Source organism: Cyanistes caeruleus, chromosome 3, assembly GCF_971803275.1.
Source record: "Cyanistes caeruleus chromosome 3, bCyaCae1.hap1.1, whole genome shotgun sequence".
Lineage (NCBI taxonomy): Eukaryota > Metazoa > Chordata > Aves > Passeriformes > Paridae > Cyanistes > Cyanistes caeruleus.
Window position 1 is genome coordinate 19,490,441 of NC_141703.1, and position 20,380 is coordinate 19,510,820.

General features: G+C 39.6%; 1 protein-coding gene across 12 annotated transcripts in view; it reads left to right on the forward strand.

Moving 5' to 3' along the window:
• The window catches only part of ARHGAP6 (Rho GTPase activating protein 6), a 318,428-nt gene that overhangs the window by 280,871 nt on the left and 17,177 nt on the right, over window positions 1-20,380 (forward strand). For all 12 annotated transcript variants that reach the window (XM_086880096.1, XM_086880101.1, XM_086880094.1 and 9 more), the window contains 5 exons: window positions 4,355-4,550; window positions 7,233-7,288; window positions 10,914-11,064; window positions 12,233-12,381; window positions 15,460-15,639. In XM_086880096.1, the coding sequence (XP_086736222.1) occupies window positions 4,355-4,550; window positions 7,233-7,288; window positions 10,914-11,064; window positions 12,233-12,381; window positions 15,460-15,639 (732 nt within the window). The remainder of the gene's footprint in view (window positions 1-4,354; window positions 4,551-7,232; window positions 7,289-10,913; window positions 11,065-12,232; window positions 12,382-15,459; window positions 15,640-20,380) is intronic.

The window sequence follows — 20,380 nt, forward strand, 5'->3', positions numbered from 1 at the left end:
GGGTTTGCACCAGGGTCTTTGAAGGATGTTTCTGCATGCATGCAGGCTATGAAATTGCCTTTGACAGCAAAACACAGAGTAGTGGGTTTGGGTTGAATATTAATCTACATGTAAAATTGTTCATTTTTTTAGCATAAATCTGTTCCTTGGGAGTAAATGTTATGCTCTGAATGTTCCGGTTCTACAGTTATTTTTTTTTCTTTTGTTATCCTGGAATAGAGGTTCTAGACTTGGCTGCTTTTTTATTTCATTTACAATGGAGGGAGAAGAAAACTGCTTAATAAAATACTTTGAACAAACCCCTCTTAAGAAATCTGAGCAAGAATTGAGGTACAAGAACTGACTCTGGAAAAGAAATTATTTTCTTAAGACCCTCAACTTCTTTCATCTTTTGGATAAAACCTGCTTCATAGAAATTCTCTGCTGAGCCCTTCAAACCAGAGTTTAAGAGGTCTAGAACTGGAGTAAGTTGCAGATTGAGAGAAGTCAGAAGGCAGATCATGGGGCTCTTTGTTTGCCTAGCTGTCAGCTGAAGCTTGAAGTGTCTATATTCTGTCTGCAGAACTGACAGCATGATGTTTGCAGTCTTGTATACGCATTAATGCACATCTGTTGGTCTGTGCAAACCATATGAACAGGCATTTGTGTTCACACAGAAGTGCAGATTAACTTGACTTACTGTAAAGGGAAACTCATGAACTTCTTTCAGAATTTGGCAGTCAGTGACAAAAAAAATAAAAGTTCACTGTACATACTCATTGGCTTCAGAACCCTTTTTTCATAGGCGAGAAAGAAAACTCGTGTGTCCAGAGGTGAGTCATCTGCTGTTCTTTTCACAAAGTGTGGTAAGATTTCTGACATGCATTTGACCAGCGAGCAAGCAGAAGAACAATTATCCTTTATACATCCATAGAGATCATCAGGACCAAGTTCCTAGAAGCTGAGGGAGGGTTTTGCTTGTTTTGTTTGTTTGGATAGTTGGTTGGTTTTAGGGTTTTGGGGTTTTTTTGTCAATCCTGGCATTGCAGCTTTCAGAGTGCAGAATTGGAGCCCTTAGTCCATAGCCATGAGGATGCACTAGGACATGGTTCACCTACAGAGACGTAAGAGTAGACTTAGCTGGGCAGTATGGCATGAGGGAGCTGGCATTTTTTCTAGGGAATGAACTTAGCTAATGAATTATTTAAATCAATTATTTAACATTAATATTTTGTATATATTATCATATATTTAACAATATTATAATCTATATTATGATATTTAACATTAATATCAACTCATGTCCCATATCTTGTCTGTCTTTATAATTCTGTTTATCAGTGCACTTACTCCTCTGCCCTAAGCTTATTTAGGGGATGGTAAGGAAGCCTGCACTTACCTTTTATCTCTTGAGCACCATTGCAGTGTTTGTTTTCAAATGACAAATGCTTACAAAAAAATTTAAAAATTATTTTTTAGTACATGCAGCTGATACAAACAATTTATCACAAAGACTCTGCACAGACACCTGGAGTGCAGTCTTCTTAACCTTAAACTGGAGGGATTGTTTATTATTTCACCCCTTACTTCTTTGCAACTGTGTCACTTTTGTGTATTTCAGTGAGTATTTACTCAGCTGAGACTTTCAGTAAGAGGTAGAAGGTAATGCTGGCTGCAGAGCTCACGGTGTGGGTGCTGTGGTTCTCTTTCCTCCAACAGCTTGACAAAAATCACTGTTGCTGCATTTTCTATGTAGGATTTTTGCCCAGGAGTTGGAAGCTGGGACTTTAAATTCCACTTTCCTTCGTGTTTCTGTGTGTTTAGCTTAAGACTTCCCCAGGGTATTTAGGTTTTGAAGTCATCATGGGGAAGCAGGGACTGGTATCCATTATGTGCAAAGGTAATGCCTGGTGTTGTAGTTTAAGGCCTTGCGATCTGAAGATTTCGGGACGTTACGGAAAGCTAGTAACCCACCCCTCTCTGTTAGGATAGTAAGGCCTCCTGCAATTAGCCAATAGCACCTAAGTGTGACCAAGGCAGATGGGAGTAACACAATGACCCTAGGTTATAAAATGTTAGATTCCCCTGCAATAAACACCATTTTCGCCATCCATCACATTGATGCTGTGGGTAAATGGTCCATGTGGCTGAGGAGGGCCACCGTTGCTGGCTTCTAATTCAGGTGTTGCTTGAAAACCAACAGCCTGGTAGATGGAACTTGATTTTCTTTAGTTGTTGAGCACTGCAGTTCAGGTATCTCAGTGTTACTAGAGCTGGAGCAGTGGTCAGTGGTGTGCAGTCTCCTCCTCCACTGCTCCTCAGCAGTCAGGTAGGTCTGTCTGAGCCCAAACTGATCGGTCTGGCTGACTTTGATCTGGATCTGTGGGGTATGTTGGTGACGTTTTCTTGTGCACTTTGTAAAATCAGAGCTGGCCTGGACTTGGTATTGCCAAGCAGTGACTTCAGTCACTGAACTCAAGGTCACTCTTCCTAAAGCCAGCTCAGTGTGCCGGTTAATCCACAACTTTGATAAAATGCCCAAGGACCACGTCGAACTGACTGTATTTGCATCTATTTTAGGGATCTGAATCCGATTTAAGTGACTCTGATAATGATTCATGAGGTGAGGATGCTTTGCAGACAGGAAAGGACCAGTAAAGGCAGGGTATAAAGGCAGGCACTTGTCACACAGGGGCTGCAGTGGTGAGGGTGGGCTTAGCATTTTCAGTGTCAATTCATTCATTTGATGTTTGGAATGCCAAACTCTTAAATAAAATCAAAATATCATTCAGCTGGAATTTTACACACATGGATCATAGCCAAAGGTTCTTGTTTGGTTTGGAGGGGTTTTTTGTTTGTGTTTTTGTTTCCTGTTGGCAGGAAATGGTAAAAGGAATCAAGCAGATGTACTTTTGAGAGACATCAGAAATAAAGGTCAGAAGTTGCATTCTAAAGAATCTAGTAATTGTTTATAGTAATGTGGGTAAAAAAAAATCTAAAAACTTCACTGTTCTTCATTTATATATCTGCCATGAGTTACGAGAAACAGAACTATACCTGTTAAGTTAAATGGGGTTATTTTAAGGTATTATGAACTAGGAATTTATCAATGAGCTTGAAATCTTGGTGGACTTTTTGACAATTTTGCCTATGAGCTGAAAACCTTCATAAAGTTCAGTTGGCTAGGCTGATAGAACAAAATACTTCTAGAGCTTGAAATTCCCTTGTAAGTAGTTGTACAGTTCTCATTTAATAGATGTAGAGTTCTGACTAGCAGTCTATAAATTACCTGTCAGCAGAACAGTGTGCTTTTAACAAACTATAGTTGTCAGAAAAGTTCAGAGTAGGAATTTACATTTTCTTTATTATTTCTTAGGATGACATACTGCATCTCTGTACAGTACATTTTATGTTATGGTAAAAATTATGCCTTGTTTCAGAAAGAAAGAAAATAGTTTACAACAGATATTTTTAATAGGAATAAAGCCTGATTTTTTCCTTTGTGTTTTATTATTATTATTGTAAGACTACATGTACCCTAGAATGCTTTTGCCTCATAAGTTTAATAAGAACTAAGAGAAATTGTGATTTTGAAATGACAGTAATCTTGTGCTTTGAAAAAAAAGTCTTGTTTTTCAAGACTGAAAATTGAAACATGCCATAAACCTCCTGCTGCTTGTGCTGCTTTATCCTTTACAAACTGCTTGAACTTCTGCACCTCGGTGTAATCCAAACCTGGCTTTCAAAGCTTTCATTGGAATTTTAATGATTTTAAAATATTAAGATACGTGAAGTAGAATTATTTAAAAAATATTACCCCTCAACTTCTTTGGTGTATTTTTATGCTGTGATAGAGTGGGATTATTTCAAACTCCACAGCTGTATGTATTTGTGATATTAACTGTTAACTATATATACTGTATGGTTGTAAATCATTTTGTGTAAGTTTCACTGATACATTGGTCCAAGCTACAGAAGAAATAGGCAGTAAGATTTAAAAATATCTATATATCTCCATGCACATGAATATGGTACTGCTGAGGTGCACCCACAGACCATGATTCATCCGTGCCCTGCAGTATGTGCAGGTTTACAATAGTAAAAAGATGGAGTGAATGACTGGGAAGCATTTAGTTTTTTCAATATTTTAATTTGTATTTGTTGTAATATGATAAGAATAACATTGGTACCATAGTGATTTTTCCTATTCATTACACTGGTATTATAACTTCATTAATTTATAAAAATGTTGTAGCTATTTGTACTTCTGTATTAGTTTGTTTAAGTTGCAAGTAGGCAGAAGTCTTTGTTTGACATCCTGTGATGCTGAGATTTCCCCAGCCCTGCTGATTATCCATGTGTGTGTATTTTACAGGGTGCAATGTCTGTGGACTCTATTACAGACCTTGATGACAATCACTCAAGATTGTTGGAGGCTCTCCAGCTCTCTTTGCCAGCAGAAGCCCAGAGTAAGAAAGAAAAGGCAAGAGATAAAAAACTAAGCCTGAACCCTATTTACAGGCAGGTTCCTCGGCTTGTAGATAGTTGCTGCCAGCACTTGGAAAAGCATGGTAAGAATATTTTGTTTTCCCAGGAGTGGCAGATTTATTTTTACTATAATATAAATAAATGCCTATTTTGAGAAGTAAGAATATGCTTCCATTTGCAAGGATGTCTTTGAAATCTAGACATTTTTCCTCCTGTTTTGCCTCTTGCTAAAAATACTGTCTCACAAAGTAATTACATACATGATAACTTCCCAAGCTGAAGATCCATGCTGCAAGCTTGTAAACTGACCCATAGAGCACAGGGATGGAGGCTTTCCCTGGAGGTCACTCATCTTGTACTGGGGTGCTCAGCTCTGCAGAAACAGCTCTTCACACCCCACAGGTTTACATGTACCTTCAGAATAAAAAGTCTGAAATGTGCCAGTCAGTCTGGAATCATTCTTCACAACCACTGGATCTTGAGGTGTGAGATCTTGATGATCTATTTATCCTGTAGGGCAAGACTTTAGATATTTGAAGATGGGGGCTCAGAATAAGAAAGAATTCCACGCTAAATATGTATTAAGCTCCAAGAAGCCTCTTCCTGTTCACGGCAAGGCTCGAAGGCTGAATGATCAGTTTGTCTCTGGGTTGATTACTCCTGACCAGTCTCAGACTCATGCCTGTTCTCTCCAAAGGAAATTACAGACTCCTGCCAGGATTCTTATGTGTCCATGATTGTCCAGACACAAACCTCCCACAGCTTTACATAATGCAGAAACAGTAGTCGATCTAGGTGTCTGCTCACCATCTCTGCCAGTGTATCTTAGCCTTGTAAAGTTTTTTAATGATAATTGAAAAACTTGGCGACAGCAAGATGGAGTTATCACATGGCCAGATAATCAACAAACCATAAAATAATGGTGATTCTAACAGCAAATGATGTATTTGATGCTAATTTCACCAGCAAGAAATCATTTACTAACTCTGAATGAGGGGCTTTTGCAGATGAGGGACTGCAGTTTAAACAACAATGCTGAGCTTTCACAATACGTAACTGAAAGCTATTTTCCTTACAAATGTATCAAGGAACGCTACAAAAGATAGATTTAATCTTTTACAGAGATTAAATACCATGGCTAACAAGTAAGTATGGGATGATTAAGTTTGAGATGAATGACTTCCATCCCTTTAAGCAAAGGTAGCTGAGTTTGGAGAACATGGAAGTATCTGAGTCAGCCAAAACAGCCATCCAGCTGAGTATCATTTGGATACCATGATTTTATGTCACCTGTTCATCTGTGAAAATTTTTTAAATCCTCTTAATACACTGTTGTAGCGAAGTTATTTTCTAGATGATGCTCTTTACAAAAACATTTGCTTTACATTGAAGTTTCCTTTTAAAGGAAATTTATGATGGTTTATTGTGCATGGTTTAAGAGTGAACTATAATATACCACAATGCAATAATCTGATTTAGTCTGCTGTCCACAAGACATACACTGGAACTGAGAGAAATTTAAAGATGGTAGAAGATGGACACTGTAGCAATCATATATGATGGACCAAGTTGCTGATTCTGAAAATACTTTCTATATACATAAGTCCTTTTTCAGCAACAAGTCACCAGCAGTTTCTGATGAATGTTTTAAAGGATAATTCTGAGCATTATGTGACAAAAAAATGGTTATGTTTTTGGACATAAAAGCCCCTGTCCTTGTTCACCCTCCCTATTTTCCCTGGGATCATGTCCCAGAGATATAAAGGCCTGGCTTTCTGTAGACCTGCAGTGTAGAACAAGCACTGTATGTCTGTAGGAATAGGTAACCAGTTGCAGGTTTTGCCCACTGTGTGTATCTCCATCTCAGATGATTCCCTGCCAATGTTCCTGGGTTTACTGAATGATAGTGCATCAATGTAATTTTGTGTTAACCAAAGAGTGAAGATTTAAAACGAGGTGTTATGTTCAGACTAAAAACTAAAACACAGAATTATGTCTGGATTTCTCTGAGGAAGATCTGCAACTCCAAATACTGCTCAAGGTGACACATCCACTAGCAAGCAAGTGTAGCCTAATGGCTGTCAAAAGGCATTTGTTTCACAAGGTAATTTTACGTATCCTGCATGTCAGTAGAGATTACAGCTACAGAGTAGCCCTTTTTAGACCATAAACTTCCAAGTTTATGGATAATTTCATCCCTTTTGCAAAAGTGTATAACCATGTAAAATTATATTATGTACACAGGTCCTAAAGGCTCTAAATTTTCCACTCACATTGTTATTGCTAAAGACCATGTCACCTCTCAAATTTTTCAGGCATTTTAGAGCCAGTGAGTTACCCCAAATACCAACTTCATCCTGTACCAAAGGACACAGCTCAATGCCCATGTATTTAGTTGTTTTACTTCCTGATTCCTTTGATGTCAGTCCTGAAAGTTACACCCCCAAACCCTGAGCAGTGCCTCAGTCTCTTCATACCCTTGTTCCTCATAGCAGTAGCACTACCAAAGTGGCATCACAAGACATGTCACAGGGATGCCATTCTGCAGATTAAGTGTGATCCTTAAAAACCACAGGGGATGGCTTCTTAATCACAACTGAATCTTGCGTCAACATGGTAAGTACAAGTTTGTGGAGAAATATGTTGCTTTTTTTTTTTTTTTTAATCCTTTTAAGTGCACACATAGGTCAGAATGCTTTGGTTCAATGAAATTTTAAGGAAAAAATTAAACAATAAAATAGTGCTATAATGTGTTATACTTGCAGGTCTCCAGACAGTAGGAATATTCAGAGTTGGAAGCTCAAAAAAGAGAGTAAGACAGGTGAGTGGATATGGATATAGTTTTCTTCCATCAACTATGATACATACAAATGTCTTTCCTTTTGTTGTGATTTCTCCCCATCTGTAGCATGGTGAAATTTAGGCTTTCTGGGTCAGTGACTTCACTGGTTGTTTGATGGCTCATAAAAGTCCATTTCCAGTACCTTTTACATCTGGTACAATCCTTCTCAGCAGGTTAACAGTCTCCGTATGTTTTGCTCTGACAAAAGTAGCACAGGGTTGGAGATCCAAATAAACTACAGTGAAGAAATTTTCCAAAGGTCACACTGCAGGGAAAAAAAAATCTTGGCTGTTCGTTTTATCTCAGAAACAGCTGAAGCTCCCAAAGTAAACTGAAACTGTAAATCTTTTTTGGAAAACCCACAGTATGAGAAAACATGCAAGTACAGAACGATCTCTTTGACCCTAAGATCACTGCTCCTAAATATCACCTTTCTTTTACCCCTGCTAGACTTCAAGGTCAGAACAGACCCTTCCAAGTCTTAATCTCAGCCAAATTATGAAAAAGCAAAGATAGTGTACAATTATGTTCCACAGATGAAGTCAAAAGTGGGTGTTCACTCCTAGGTATATCTACCTAGATATTGCGCTGTTATTCCCAGAACTGGGAATGCATGTTGAGCTAGAGCAGTGGGGAATAGTGGTTAATGTTTGAGTGATGGGTAAGGAGAGGACAGAAATTAAGACCAAAATATCAAGCAGGAAAAAAAATAGTAAAAGGAAGCTTGACTGCATCTGATCCCAGAAGTTACAGTTCTTTGCAAAAAGCTGCAAAAACTTTATAGTGTAATGTTTTATCATTCTGGAAAGGTACTGTGAATAGCTAAACTGAATTGATTTTGGCTGGTAGGACAGTATAGCCTACTCAACTATAGCTCATTCTCCAGCAGTTCCTATTCCTGAGTAGCTGGTGTAACACTAAGCTAAAAAAATCTGCAGAGGCAGTCTTCAGATCATCACTAGATAAAGTATTGAAGTTGCCTCACATTTGCATTGCAAGCTTCAATGTCAAAACATACATTATCATTTAGGGATGAGTAGAATTGCATCATACATCTGAGGAAAAAGCAGAGAGCTTCTATCATTCACTTGTAAACTAAGCCTTTCTTTGGACATCAATGATTTCCACCACTTTTTCTTTTACTCTCTTTACAAAAGGTGAAGAAATCAAGAGATTTGGATATCTTATGTTTTTTATTACATGGACTAATTTATTGAACTAGGTAAACTGATATATTTCATTAAACAACAAGGAAGCATCAGCTTGGCCCTTGTAGTTACAGTAATAAATGCTGTCAACATGAACACATGGGAAAGTCTGGATTCAATTAAAATTCCACTCATTTTCTGAACCACAGAAAGCCAAACCCAGCACTCAGATTTTGGTGTGCTTTTGCAGCTGTTCACTAGTTTTTCTTGTGTAGAAAGTAAGTATATTTTGTTTTCCTTCCTTCCCCAGTTAGACAATGTCCTGTTTCCACTGTTTGCCGCGGTAAATATGTAAGTAGAGTAGATGCATGTGCCAGCGAGGTTTTCGATTGGTGAGCAAGTAAGAGAAGATCTAGAAAATCTAGGTTTGCATCTCTTGGCTTTCTTCATGTTCAGTGTGGTGTAGGAGAGATTCCCAAACTCATGTTGACACAAGGTGGAAGATCTGGTGCATCAGGATGCCAGGTACTATCTTGTGCCCGGAACAGATGCTTGAGCAGAGCATTGTTGCCAAGTTTGGGGTGGGCAACCATTTGTGCTGGGCCTGGTGACATTGTGGCAGCTTCAGCCCTGAGGATGAAGAATGAAATAGTTGGAGCTCTGCTCTTCTATCCCCTGTTCCAGCACAGATATCCTTATCTCTCATATCATGAGGTTCAGTGGATGCTATAGTTCACCACCTGCATCTTCCAGAAGCTTGAAAGCATTCCATGTGATTGGAGTCTGAAAGGCTTAAATTTGAAGTGTACAATATACAGTTTTAACAGCCATGGTACCTGGGCCTGAAATGTGGCCACATCTCACCAAAGCTTCTACGATATTTTGCTGCTTAGGACATCTCTGTAGATCTCACAGGATATCAGATCACAAGTGCCATATTGAAGACTATAACAGCCCTTTATGATTAGCCATCTATTTGGGAAGTCTGAATTCCTGATGCAGTGCTAATCTGTTTCCTCAGCTGCTTTCAGGCACTTAAGTGTAGAAACAATCTTCCGGATTGAGTAACTTATGGTGCTCCAGAGGGATGTTCTGCATTTGTCACCAGTCTGGAGAATCTTTGACCATAAATCAAAGAATAATATTAGATAAAGAGCATATTCTGGTCCTCATAGCATAATTATTCAGTATTAATAATGACTGATATTAATAATGTTAAAAGTAATCAGATTACATAAATTACATAAATTAGAATGGAGGCTGTGGTTTTTAATGAATACCTGTCACACCCATTATGAAAGCACAGTCTCAGCTGAAAACAAAGGATTTTCACATTGAATACACTCAAGATAGATTTGCATGTGATCAGGATTTGCCACAAATTATCACAGGCATATAGTGTACTTGTGACTTAGCTTCCTTCCTCTCTTTGGTGTGTTTGTAATATTCCTGGTGAAGAAACCTGATACCTCAGATTTCTTTATAAGATTTAGTTGTAATCACTTTCTGAGAAGGTGGGTGTGACATTGTGATACCTCATAATGTTAGCAAAGGTACAAATTTTTTGCTAGGAAATAGTTTTGAAACCTCTTGACTGTTTTCAAAATGCAGAAAGAATGAAAGGTGAAGCTGTCAGCCTGAGGAAAATATTCTGGTCTTCGTGCTGGAAAATCCCTCCAAAAGAGCAGATAGATACCTTTTCATAAAGTATCTTGGATTTGGGAGAGGGCTTTCTTCTGCCTTTGGGAAGTGTGATGCCTTTGAATTATACAGAATTTGTCTGAGGACCAAAGCGAGGGAAAAAAAATAGCAGTAACTTGTAAAGATGTTATCTTGCTGCTTGTGGACTCTGTAATGATGATTACTTAATGTTTATAATTAAATTAGGAAGGCAGAATGAGGTGTGTTTGTGAAGGAATGCTGTGAAGTCTTAGTGAACTTCACTGCTTGCTACCTATCTTTACATACAGTCTTAAATGACAAGAGAAGTGTGAATTTGGTGGATATTAACCTGATCTTACTAATAATGTGTTTCTACAAAATCATAAACGTTACGAAATGCAGTTTTAGTCTTTCTGGTCCCAGGGATAATGCAGTAAGGTGATATAAGAGCCTGTCTTGTAATTTTCCTTATTCTCTCTGGTTTCTGCATTTGCTATAAATCTTCAGTTTCTGCAAAAATTATACTTGGATACATGTTTTCATACAAGAGTGTCATATATTAGCTGGAAAAAAAATTGTATTTTATTACAATCTGTTACAAACCTTAAGTTATGTATTATGGAATAAGCAGCAATTAGATATGAATTGTATCTTCAACCTTACCAAAGACTAGTTATGCTCAATCTTGAAAGTGAAAATGAGGAAATCTACTTCCTAAAAAATTTCCTGTGTTGGGATGTATTAATTGGGACAATGAGTGACTATGGTTTTCTCTCATGACTTTTTTTTTTCAGTTACGTGAAGAGTTTGACCGAGGTGTAGATGTTGTATTAGATGAAGAGCACAGCATTCATGATGTTGCTGCCTTGTTAAAGGAATTTCTGCGTGACATGCCTGACCCACTTCTCACCAGAGAGCTTTATACACCTTTCATCAACACTCTCTGTGAGCTTTACAGCATCTTGATTTATCAATTTTCAAAAGCTAATTTGTTTGAATTCTTTGATCTCTACCGATAACCTTCTTTTATTCTGTTCCTTTAATACTCTGGTCTTGATTTGCTCCAAGTATTTGTATAATACATTATAAAGTATATAGTATATTCTAATATATGATAGTATATGTAATATAATATAGTAGTGTATATTAATATAAATAATATAGTATATTCTTTAGAATAAGTTTACTGAGGTGTCTTCCTGGTTTTTATATTGTCTAATACAGAAAACTGGAACAAGAGGGTTTCACTAACTATACATATTTTTGCATTTGTAAGGATGAAATTCATGCTGTCTATTAAAATCTGACCCTGTCATAGATCCAGCAGTGCCAGGTCACTGACTCCCATTTAAATCCTCTTACCTTAAAATTCTTCGATCTGTCCACTGACCAAAGTTCTAGCTTGGCTTCAAAAATTCAAGTTTCTTCGTAGTTAATGGTCCTCAAAGCCATCATATTAAGTACTCCCAATTGTGTTGCCTAAGATCCAAGTGCAGACTCTCAGGGATTTAGGAAAAACTCAAGGGGGACATTTCAAGCTTAAGCAGCTGCCTAGTATGTGTTCTTCAGATGCTTTCTAGCCCTCATGTCTGAGATCCTGCCTCTGTCCCACCTTTGTCACTGGCTACTATTTAGATGGTAGATGGTTCAAGTGGTGGTGGTAGCAGAATGTCCTTTATTTCTCTGGCTGCATTTCCAATCTCCTGGTACTTCTGCAAGATTGAAAACTGTAAGAAAACTGATTAAAAATGGCTGAAGCACAAAGCTGACTGGAATGCTTGACAGCTACTGTAGCTATACCTAAATTAATGGAGTAAATAGAAAAGTAAACAGAATATTTGAGCCCAGTAATAATGATGGAGTGTAAAACATGGATTTTGCTCTCTTATATCATAAACTTGTGAGCAAAATGTTGACCAAGGCAAAAATCCCGTAGCAGTAGTTCTTATAGTTTCAATGTTTCCTTAGAGTTTTCTCTTTTTCTTCTGATGTTGTAAGGAAAATGATTCTTAAACAAAGCTATTCCTATTCCTTTGGGTTGGGAATAGTATATTTGTTCTGCTTTTAGGTTAGCTGGAGTGATTTTCTTAGAACATATTTTTTCCCCTCTTAGTATTAGAGCCAGATGAACAGCTCAGCACCTTACAGCTTCTCATTTATCTTCTACCTCCTTGTAACTGCGATACCCTTCACCGGCTGCTGCAGTTCCTCTCCACAGTAGCTGGCCATGCAGAAGACACCAGAGACAAGGATGGCCAAGAGGTAAGTCCTGGGCACGTGTGTCCTTTGACTTTGCTTAATTTGTGGTCTGAAAAGAGACCTTTGAAGCCTGGAAACATACACAGTGCTGGCATATCCCTGAAAGATGGGAGAGACTTAATCTATTTGCCTGCACTTCTACCATTTGTTTACTATGTTCTTAGGGCTGTGAAGGTTTAATTTTTGTATGACTTAATCAGTAAAGAATCTACCACTTCCTTTGGGAGATTCAGTGTACCAGCCTGGCTGTCAAGAACATCTAATGTCATCCATCCTTCCCCTGCTGCCTTGTTTTATCCCATTATATTCTGTGGGAAAAGTACTCAGAAAATACCAGGCATGCTATGGATATGTTTTTTCATTTTTTCATTCTCTGTTGTTGCTTTTTTATATGACTTTTGGACATAGAAGTTCTGTTCTTGGTTCTCTTAGCTTGCTTGTGTGCCCTGGGTAGTGAAAAATAAAAACAGAGGACAGGACAGCTGTATCCTTGCAACTGATAGACCTCATCATTAGCTGGAGTCAGGGTTCATCTTTGCCTGTTTTCTTTCTGACCTCCTTAACTCTTGCAGTCTGGAGCAAATTCAGTGGAGAGTTTGATGTGCACTCACCCCACAGAGACAAGAATGCTCACAGCCCTGGGGCTGAGCTCTAGCCCTGAGCATTCTCACATCTGCACCTGTGCCCATTCATACTAGAGACCTTAAAATCCAAACTTCCCATTTCCTGCCAGGGAAGGGCTTGAGCTAGCAGGCTGCTGTGCAAAAGGAGGCAACTCTGTTAACTGAATAAAATGGATACAGTCTGTCAGTGCTTGACAAAAATACACTGGTTTATTTGTGGAAGGTCTTCTCAGTCCTCTGAACCGCAGCAGAGACTACTTCTGAGGCTCTTAGGAAACTCCTCAAGAATCTTGTCTTCCAGATGGAAAATCTTGCTGATTTTGTCAAATTTGGATACCTTTTGCGGTTGTCCGATTTTAACAATTAGCACTTTGAGACTTATTTTTTGCCAAATTTCTGCCTCAAATCCTAACTTGCAATTATTCATTCTTTACAAGTCCCAACTTCCAGAGTTGTATGTGACTTCAAGGACTATTTCACTTTTAAATCCACTATAAATGCTATTATTTTTGTTCTCAGCAAGGAGTTGATTAAAAAAACACCTATATCACTGTGATGGAAAGCATTTAGAAAGAGCAGCCTGTAACAGTTTTACTGTGCTTAAAAACATGTATAAGCCATCTGAGGTCATGGTCCCCCTGGTCCTGCAAAGAGTTCTCTGTTGGTTCAGGAATGTACCCAAGAGGATTTTATTGCAGGGCTAGGGGATGCTGCTTAACAGAGTTGATTTGGCTGAACCATTGTACGTCAGCTTTGCCACAGGTATTTTGGCAAGGCAAATTCCTGTAAGCTATCTTGACACTATTGTAAGTATCAGGAATATTATGTGCAACTGGATACCTTTTATAGATAACATAGTATTCTGCTCACAATTATTTAAACTATTTATGAAGAATTAAGTAAATAAAGGCATACTGGGCAAGAGAATGTGTTTTATCAGACTGTTTGCTATCACTGGAAGGAAAACAGCCAAGCTTTGGCACACAGACCCTCTTCTTGATTTCTTTCAACAACCCTTCTCTTGCAAAGATGGATGGAAAGAAGATGGATGACTAACTTGATTAAAATTACTCATTCAGTTAATTTCAGTGGAAATGTTTACAACATTTTTTGAGGCTGCCCGTAAGAAAGGGCTGTTTGTACAAACAGCCTGCACATGCAGGTCTGGGCAGAGCCAAGGGCTGCCCCAGCTCACTTGAGGCACCCTGTGCCTGTGCATCCACCGTGCCTCAAAACTCAGACAGAGTTTAAAAAGCTGAGAAACAGCTGGGTGCTTGGTGGTGTGCAAATAAGGGTGTGCTGTTCTCACAGTTGTGCTGGGACGAGTCTCTAAACAAAGAGACAACATATTTGCTATGACTGCCCATGCACCTACTTAGTACAGATGTCTTCCCAACATTACACACTGCTCCTACCAATAAAAAGACAAGCTTTTTACTGTCATTTCTGTGCTATTTAGTTGAGTTCTTTAAAAAATAAACCAGGTATAGTTAGTGCAGTTTTAGGTTTGACCAGAATATTGGGTGAATGATGAGCTACAAAATAAATTAGAATTGAGTACTGCTTTGAAATCATATTTTGTACAGCTCACTTCTTGAAATTCTATTTTTACTACCTCTTTTTGATGTTTCTTTATATCCTTTTTAAAAATTAGTAGTTCAAATGACCTCTGCTTTTTGCACTGTTGAAAGAATAAAAGGGGAAAATAATAGTCTAATCACAAATTGGACAATGAAATTTTTGATTTAATGACATATTTTTCAGATAATTCCTGTCTAGTCTAGTATGTACTCCTAGCCTTTTACTTCCTCAAAATTCAGGTTACTGTCGCTTCCTTGAGCACAGGTTTATAAAAGTAGAAAAAAAGGTAAAAACTCCAACAGACTAAAAAAGCCACCTAACAAGTAAACATTCGGCAGTTCTAAAAACACAGGAAAATACTAATAAAAACTGTGAGCCTGCTCCTTAATTATCTCAACAGTTTAAACATGGAAAAGTATCACTGTATATGTTTCAAGCCATGAATGCCACTTGAGAAAGCCAGGAGCTTTCAGTATTTGGTCTTAAAAGACCAAATGTAATGTGCTGAGATGCTGAAGTAGGAGGGAGGTTTCTCTGAGTTCAGAAGTATGCCGCTGTTGAGCTCCCAGGGACTTAAGGGCAGAAAACACTTCCACCTTCTACCCCTCTAATCCACTTGAAAATATATCCAGAAAATCTACAGTGCTTGCTGCAGAGATACTCAAAACAAGGTGTTTCTAAAAGTAGTTCCTTTTTATTGGCAAGCAGCAGGTTTTAGTTTTGATGAATGAAACGTCTGCCAAATCTAAGGGGAGAGGAGTGTGTGTGTGTGTGTGTGTGTGTGTGTAGGGGTATGAGTGTGTATGGATGTGTCTATATACATATCTGTATACATTAGGCCCTGTGAGACCCCACTCATCTTTATTCTCTTTTTTAGATTACTGGGAACAAAATGACATCGCTTAACCTGGCCACCATCTTTGGCCCTAACTTGTTGCACAAGCAGAAATCTACAGACAAAGAATTCTCAGTTCAGAGCTCAGCTCGAGCTGAAGAGAGTACTGCTATCATAGCTGTTGTGCAAAAGATGATTGAAAACTATGAAACCCTTTTCATGGTGGGTGGATATTTTTTCATATTACTTGTATTCATTTGTAAGATAAATGAGAAAATACCTGATCAATATTAAAGTAGATGGGAATGAAATAAACTGTAGAAACTGCATTAAATTGGGATCAGTAATTATTGGTTAAAAAAGAGTAGTCTTCTAGCAAGGAGAATGATTTGCAGTAAGTAAAAATATTAAAAATGTGTACTTGTATCTTGTTTAGAATGGTTTCTGTGTAGGTAAAGATATATTGTTTAGAAGATTGTGAAAATGACAGGGTTGGCCATTCAGTTGTATACTGAGCAGTGCATGGACAAGACTGAAAATGTTCTTTCCCATCTCAGTTTTGGAAGTTAGGAAGACAATTTTTCTGCAGGGATTAAGAGATCTTTGATTAATTTAAGGAATTTCCTTCCCTACCCAAGACTTTTTTATTGATTGGATGGAGAGGAAGGACAAAGCTTTCTTGTTTGTTAGTTGGGTAAAAGGAATAAAACATAAATCTGTGTAGTTCCTGAGTTCCCTTTAGTTCTCTTTCTGAAGCAAGCAAGTTCTTCATAAGAAGGCTGATGGCCTTGGACTTGGACATGTTGTTTACTTAAGACAAAGCTTAGTTAGATCACATTTCTCGTGCCTATAAGTTACCTGAGCAGTTCATTCTGTGGCTTTATCTTAGGATCTTTTTGTGTACAAAACTGAAGGTCAGCTCAGCATGGCTTGTGTCTAAGGGAGCCCTGCTCTGGGGTAGCAGAGGCCAGTCAGACCTAGTGGTGATCTTCATTATTCTGCCTTTATTTTAGTAAAAATACACATTGTAACAGAAGCAGTAGTCATGAAAAAGTGGAAAAAAATTTGGTTGTTGTGTCCTGAGACTAAGCAGCACTGTATATTTCCCTGAGGAGATAAGTTCCCAAAGAAGAAAAAACACTCTGGAAACCTTCAGTGCTTCAGTAAAGCTGAGTGCTGGAGACCTTTTTGGAAGAAGATGAACAACCCTGAACTGTGGGCTGATGGCCACATAGTACTGTAAATGGAAGATGTCTATCAGCTTTCAACAGGGAGTAGAGCATGAGAAAGCAATCATGAGCCCTGCCTCAGATGTCTTAGCCTCAGATGAACTTCTTTGTGGGTTTCCTGCCTTTTATTTTTACTCTTGTACCAGTGAGACACTTGCAATCATTTTTGTTTTGTTTTGTTTTTTTGGGGTTTTTTTAATGCTTTTCACGGTTGGGCAAAATGCTAGGTGCTATTTTTCCTTCCACATCAGGAAAAGAAAGTGACAGAACTGCACTCTTGGGTGAAGGTGTGCTGGCCCAGAGTGTGGATGGCACTATCAAGTTTAAAATAATACTTGAATAGAATACTTACAATACTTGAAGTGTTCTTATTGCTGTTTTTCTGTAAGAACGTCTTACAGCACAGACACATCTCAGAACACAATACTTAAGGCACACATTCTGGCTTTCTGTGTGGAAAGGGTGAAGCTAAGGTTAGACTAAGCTGCATCTGGGCTCCTAATTCTGATGGATTTATTCCTTCATCTCTTCAGTGCTTCAGCTTTCATATGGAGGTTAAATGAAGTGTGGGGAAAAGAATTTCTTTTGTTTTTCAGAGTTGCTTTTAACTGTTTATACTTGACATTTCTGCTACATTAAAAAATGATCATCTGAAGTTAAACATTCAGCTACAGCTATAACATGGTGTATTAATGCTCAGATGCTTTTGTGTTTGTTTGGTTTTTTTTCCTTTCTGTTAATTTTATGTATGGAGAAGTTATGAAACTGTGGTTTCAGCATTGAAACTGGAACAACATTTGTGAACCAAACCCTAGGAGACCAGGATGTGTTGGGGTACCCAGACCACAATATCAGAACGATTCTGACATATTGGTGGATCAGAGAGATTCTTTGTTGGAACAACCCAGGATATTGAGCACCATTTTTACTAAGTAACTATTGTTAACAACAGTACCGTGCAAAAGTACATCTTATAGATGGAATCTGACCATGTTTCATTGATGTCAGTGATGATAATCACTTCCATGTCCAAATTTTTCCCATTTCAGTGAGTCTTGGGGATGTATTAAAATGTTTCATGGGGATGTATTAAGGACTTGTCCTGGGTTGCAGTATATTCTATCACCATCCTCATGTACTGTTGAAACCAGGTGAGGCAGTGCTCCCTGCCTCCCCCCCCCCCCCGGGCTACTTTCTGTTAATGGGCCCATCAATGCCCTGCCCCATGACTCATAGATAACTTCCCCCTGTATTGTCCCTTGTTAATGGGCCCACCACTGCCTTGCTGCATGACTCAGAGATAACTTCCTCCTGGACTGTTTTCTGTTAATGGCTCATCAAGGCCTTATCTCATGACTCACCATCCCATTGTGAGATGCTCCTCCCCAAGGGAGGAGCCAAGCATTCCATACTGGATATAAGCTGAGAATTCGAACACCACAGCAGCCCTTACCTACGAGACTTCCAGAGGACAAGAGCTACTGCTGGACTTTCAGCTGAAGACCAGACCCCCTTTCTTCCAGAGGATCACGCTTCAACAAGACCACCTCATCTGGACGACTACCATCACCCTAACAGGGTTCCAGGCTGTATTCTGACTCTGTCAGTGTTTTTGATATTATTGCATTTATTCTTTTTATCATTTTCCTATTAAATTATAATTCTGACTTGCGATCTCTCACTGGTTTGATTTCAAACTAGTACATATTTTGGCGCCCAACGTGGGGCATTAACCTGAGAGAAAGTCAGAATTGCAATTTCATATTAACAGAAACCTATCCACCATGGTGGTTGGCTTGTCTATATGGGTACTGTATCTTGCTCTCTATATTTTCCCTCACATGGGGAACTACTTGCCTGTTGTATTGCTCCTGTTGAGACCAGGGAATGGTATGAGAATTGCTTTATTGGTTTATTATGCTTATGGCATGATAACCTGTGAGGCAATGAATACCATTCGGAATATATACTCAATTTTGTTTGCTTGTCCTAGTCTAGGCTGCTACATCTGGGACCTTCTCAACAATCGCACCCTGCCCTTGGTGGGAAGAGTGGAGAGTGGTTTCTTCCAGCCTTTCAGGTCAGGCACAGCAGTTTTTAAAAATATTGAGTTCTCTCTGGATGCCAAGGACAGCCTAGTCTTGCTGTTTTGTTTTCTCTGCATGGCCTGCACCATGTACACCATGCTTAGAAACAAAGCACTGTTTGGTGTGGTACAGCGTCTTCTTGAGGAGGAAGAGAAAAGAACCAAGAGCAGAGCAACAGCATCCATGACCACACAGACTGCCACAGAGGAGAAAGGAACCAAGAGCAAAGCCACAGCGTCCGTGTCTACGCAGACTGCCACAGAGGAGAAAGAAACCAAGAGCAAAGCAACAGCATCCGTGTCCACTCAGACTGCCACAGAAGAGAAAGGAACCAAGAGCAAAACAACAGCGTCCATGTCTACGCAGACTACCACAGAGGAGAAAGGAACCAAAAGGGCCATGAGCACCTCCACACAAACAGTCACCGAACCAGAGCAGCCTAAACCGGTAGAAGTTGCCCCCATTCAGAAAAAGAAATCAAAAAGCAAATCAGTCCGCATAGTGACTGATGAGGGTGAGGCAGGACCTTCACACGCAGCGGAGGAGACAGAACCAGAGATTATCACTCGCTCTCTATCCCTAAGTGAGCTGCGTGACCTGCGGAGGGAATTCACCCGCCAGACGAACGAGTCCATCCTAACCTGGCTGCTCCGCATCTGGGACGCTGCAGCAAACGACACCATCCTGGATGGAAGTGAGGCCAGGCAACTGGGATCGCTGTCCCGGGATGTGGTCATTGACCAGGAGATTGGGAGAACCCAAGAAACTCTCAGCCTCTGGAGGCGACTGCTGACAAGTGTAAGGGACAGATACCTCTGCAAAGAAGACCTCCAGGTGCACCAGGGAAAATGGAGCACAATGGAACAGGGTATCCGATGCCTGAGGGAGTTGGCTGTGCTGGAGATCATTTTTGCAGAAGATGAGAGATTTCCTAAGAGCCCAGATGGTGTCCAGTGCACGTCACAGATGTGGCTGAGATTTGCACGGCTTGGACCAGAGATGTACTCCCGTTACCTGGCAACACTGCAATAGAGGGAAGGTGAGGACAGAGTGGGTGTCCTGGCCAATAAACTAAGAATCTACGAAGACACTGTCACTGCCCCGTTTCGCACCCATGTCTCATCTGTGGAAACAAGGCTGGCTGAGCAAGTCCGGAGCTTGATTGAAGAAGGCCATCAGAAACTAAAAAAGGAACTTAAGGAAGAAATTTACCACGTCTCCCCAGAACCAACAAGAGTCTCTGCTATTAGGAGTAGGCATTCCCCAGCCAGGGAGAAAGGATACACCCCACGAGGTAACCTCTGGTTTTTTCTCCAGGAGCATGGAGAAGACATGAGGAAGTGGGATGGAAAACCCACCTCCTCCTTAGCAGCCCGGGTACGTGAACTAAAAAGAGGGACAACTACCACAAGGAGCTCATCTAGAGCCAGCGCCGCTCCGGTCTCTCGTGGCCAGAACATCAGAAGGTATAGAAATGATGATATGAGTGATCCTCTTGAAGGGACATCAAGAGCATATTCACCGGAGGAGAGCAACGTGCACCATGACCAAGATTAGAGGGTCCCTGCCTCTAGCCAGGTAGAGGAGAGGGACAACCGGATCTATTGGACAGTGTGGATCCGATGGCCTGGCACATCTGACCCACAA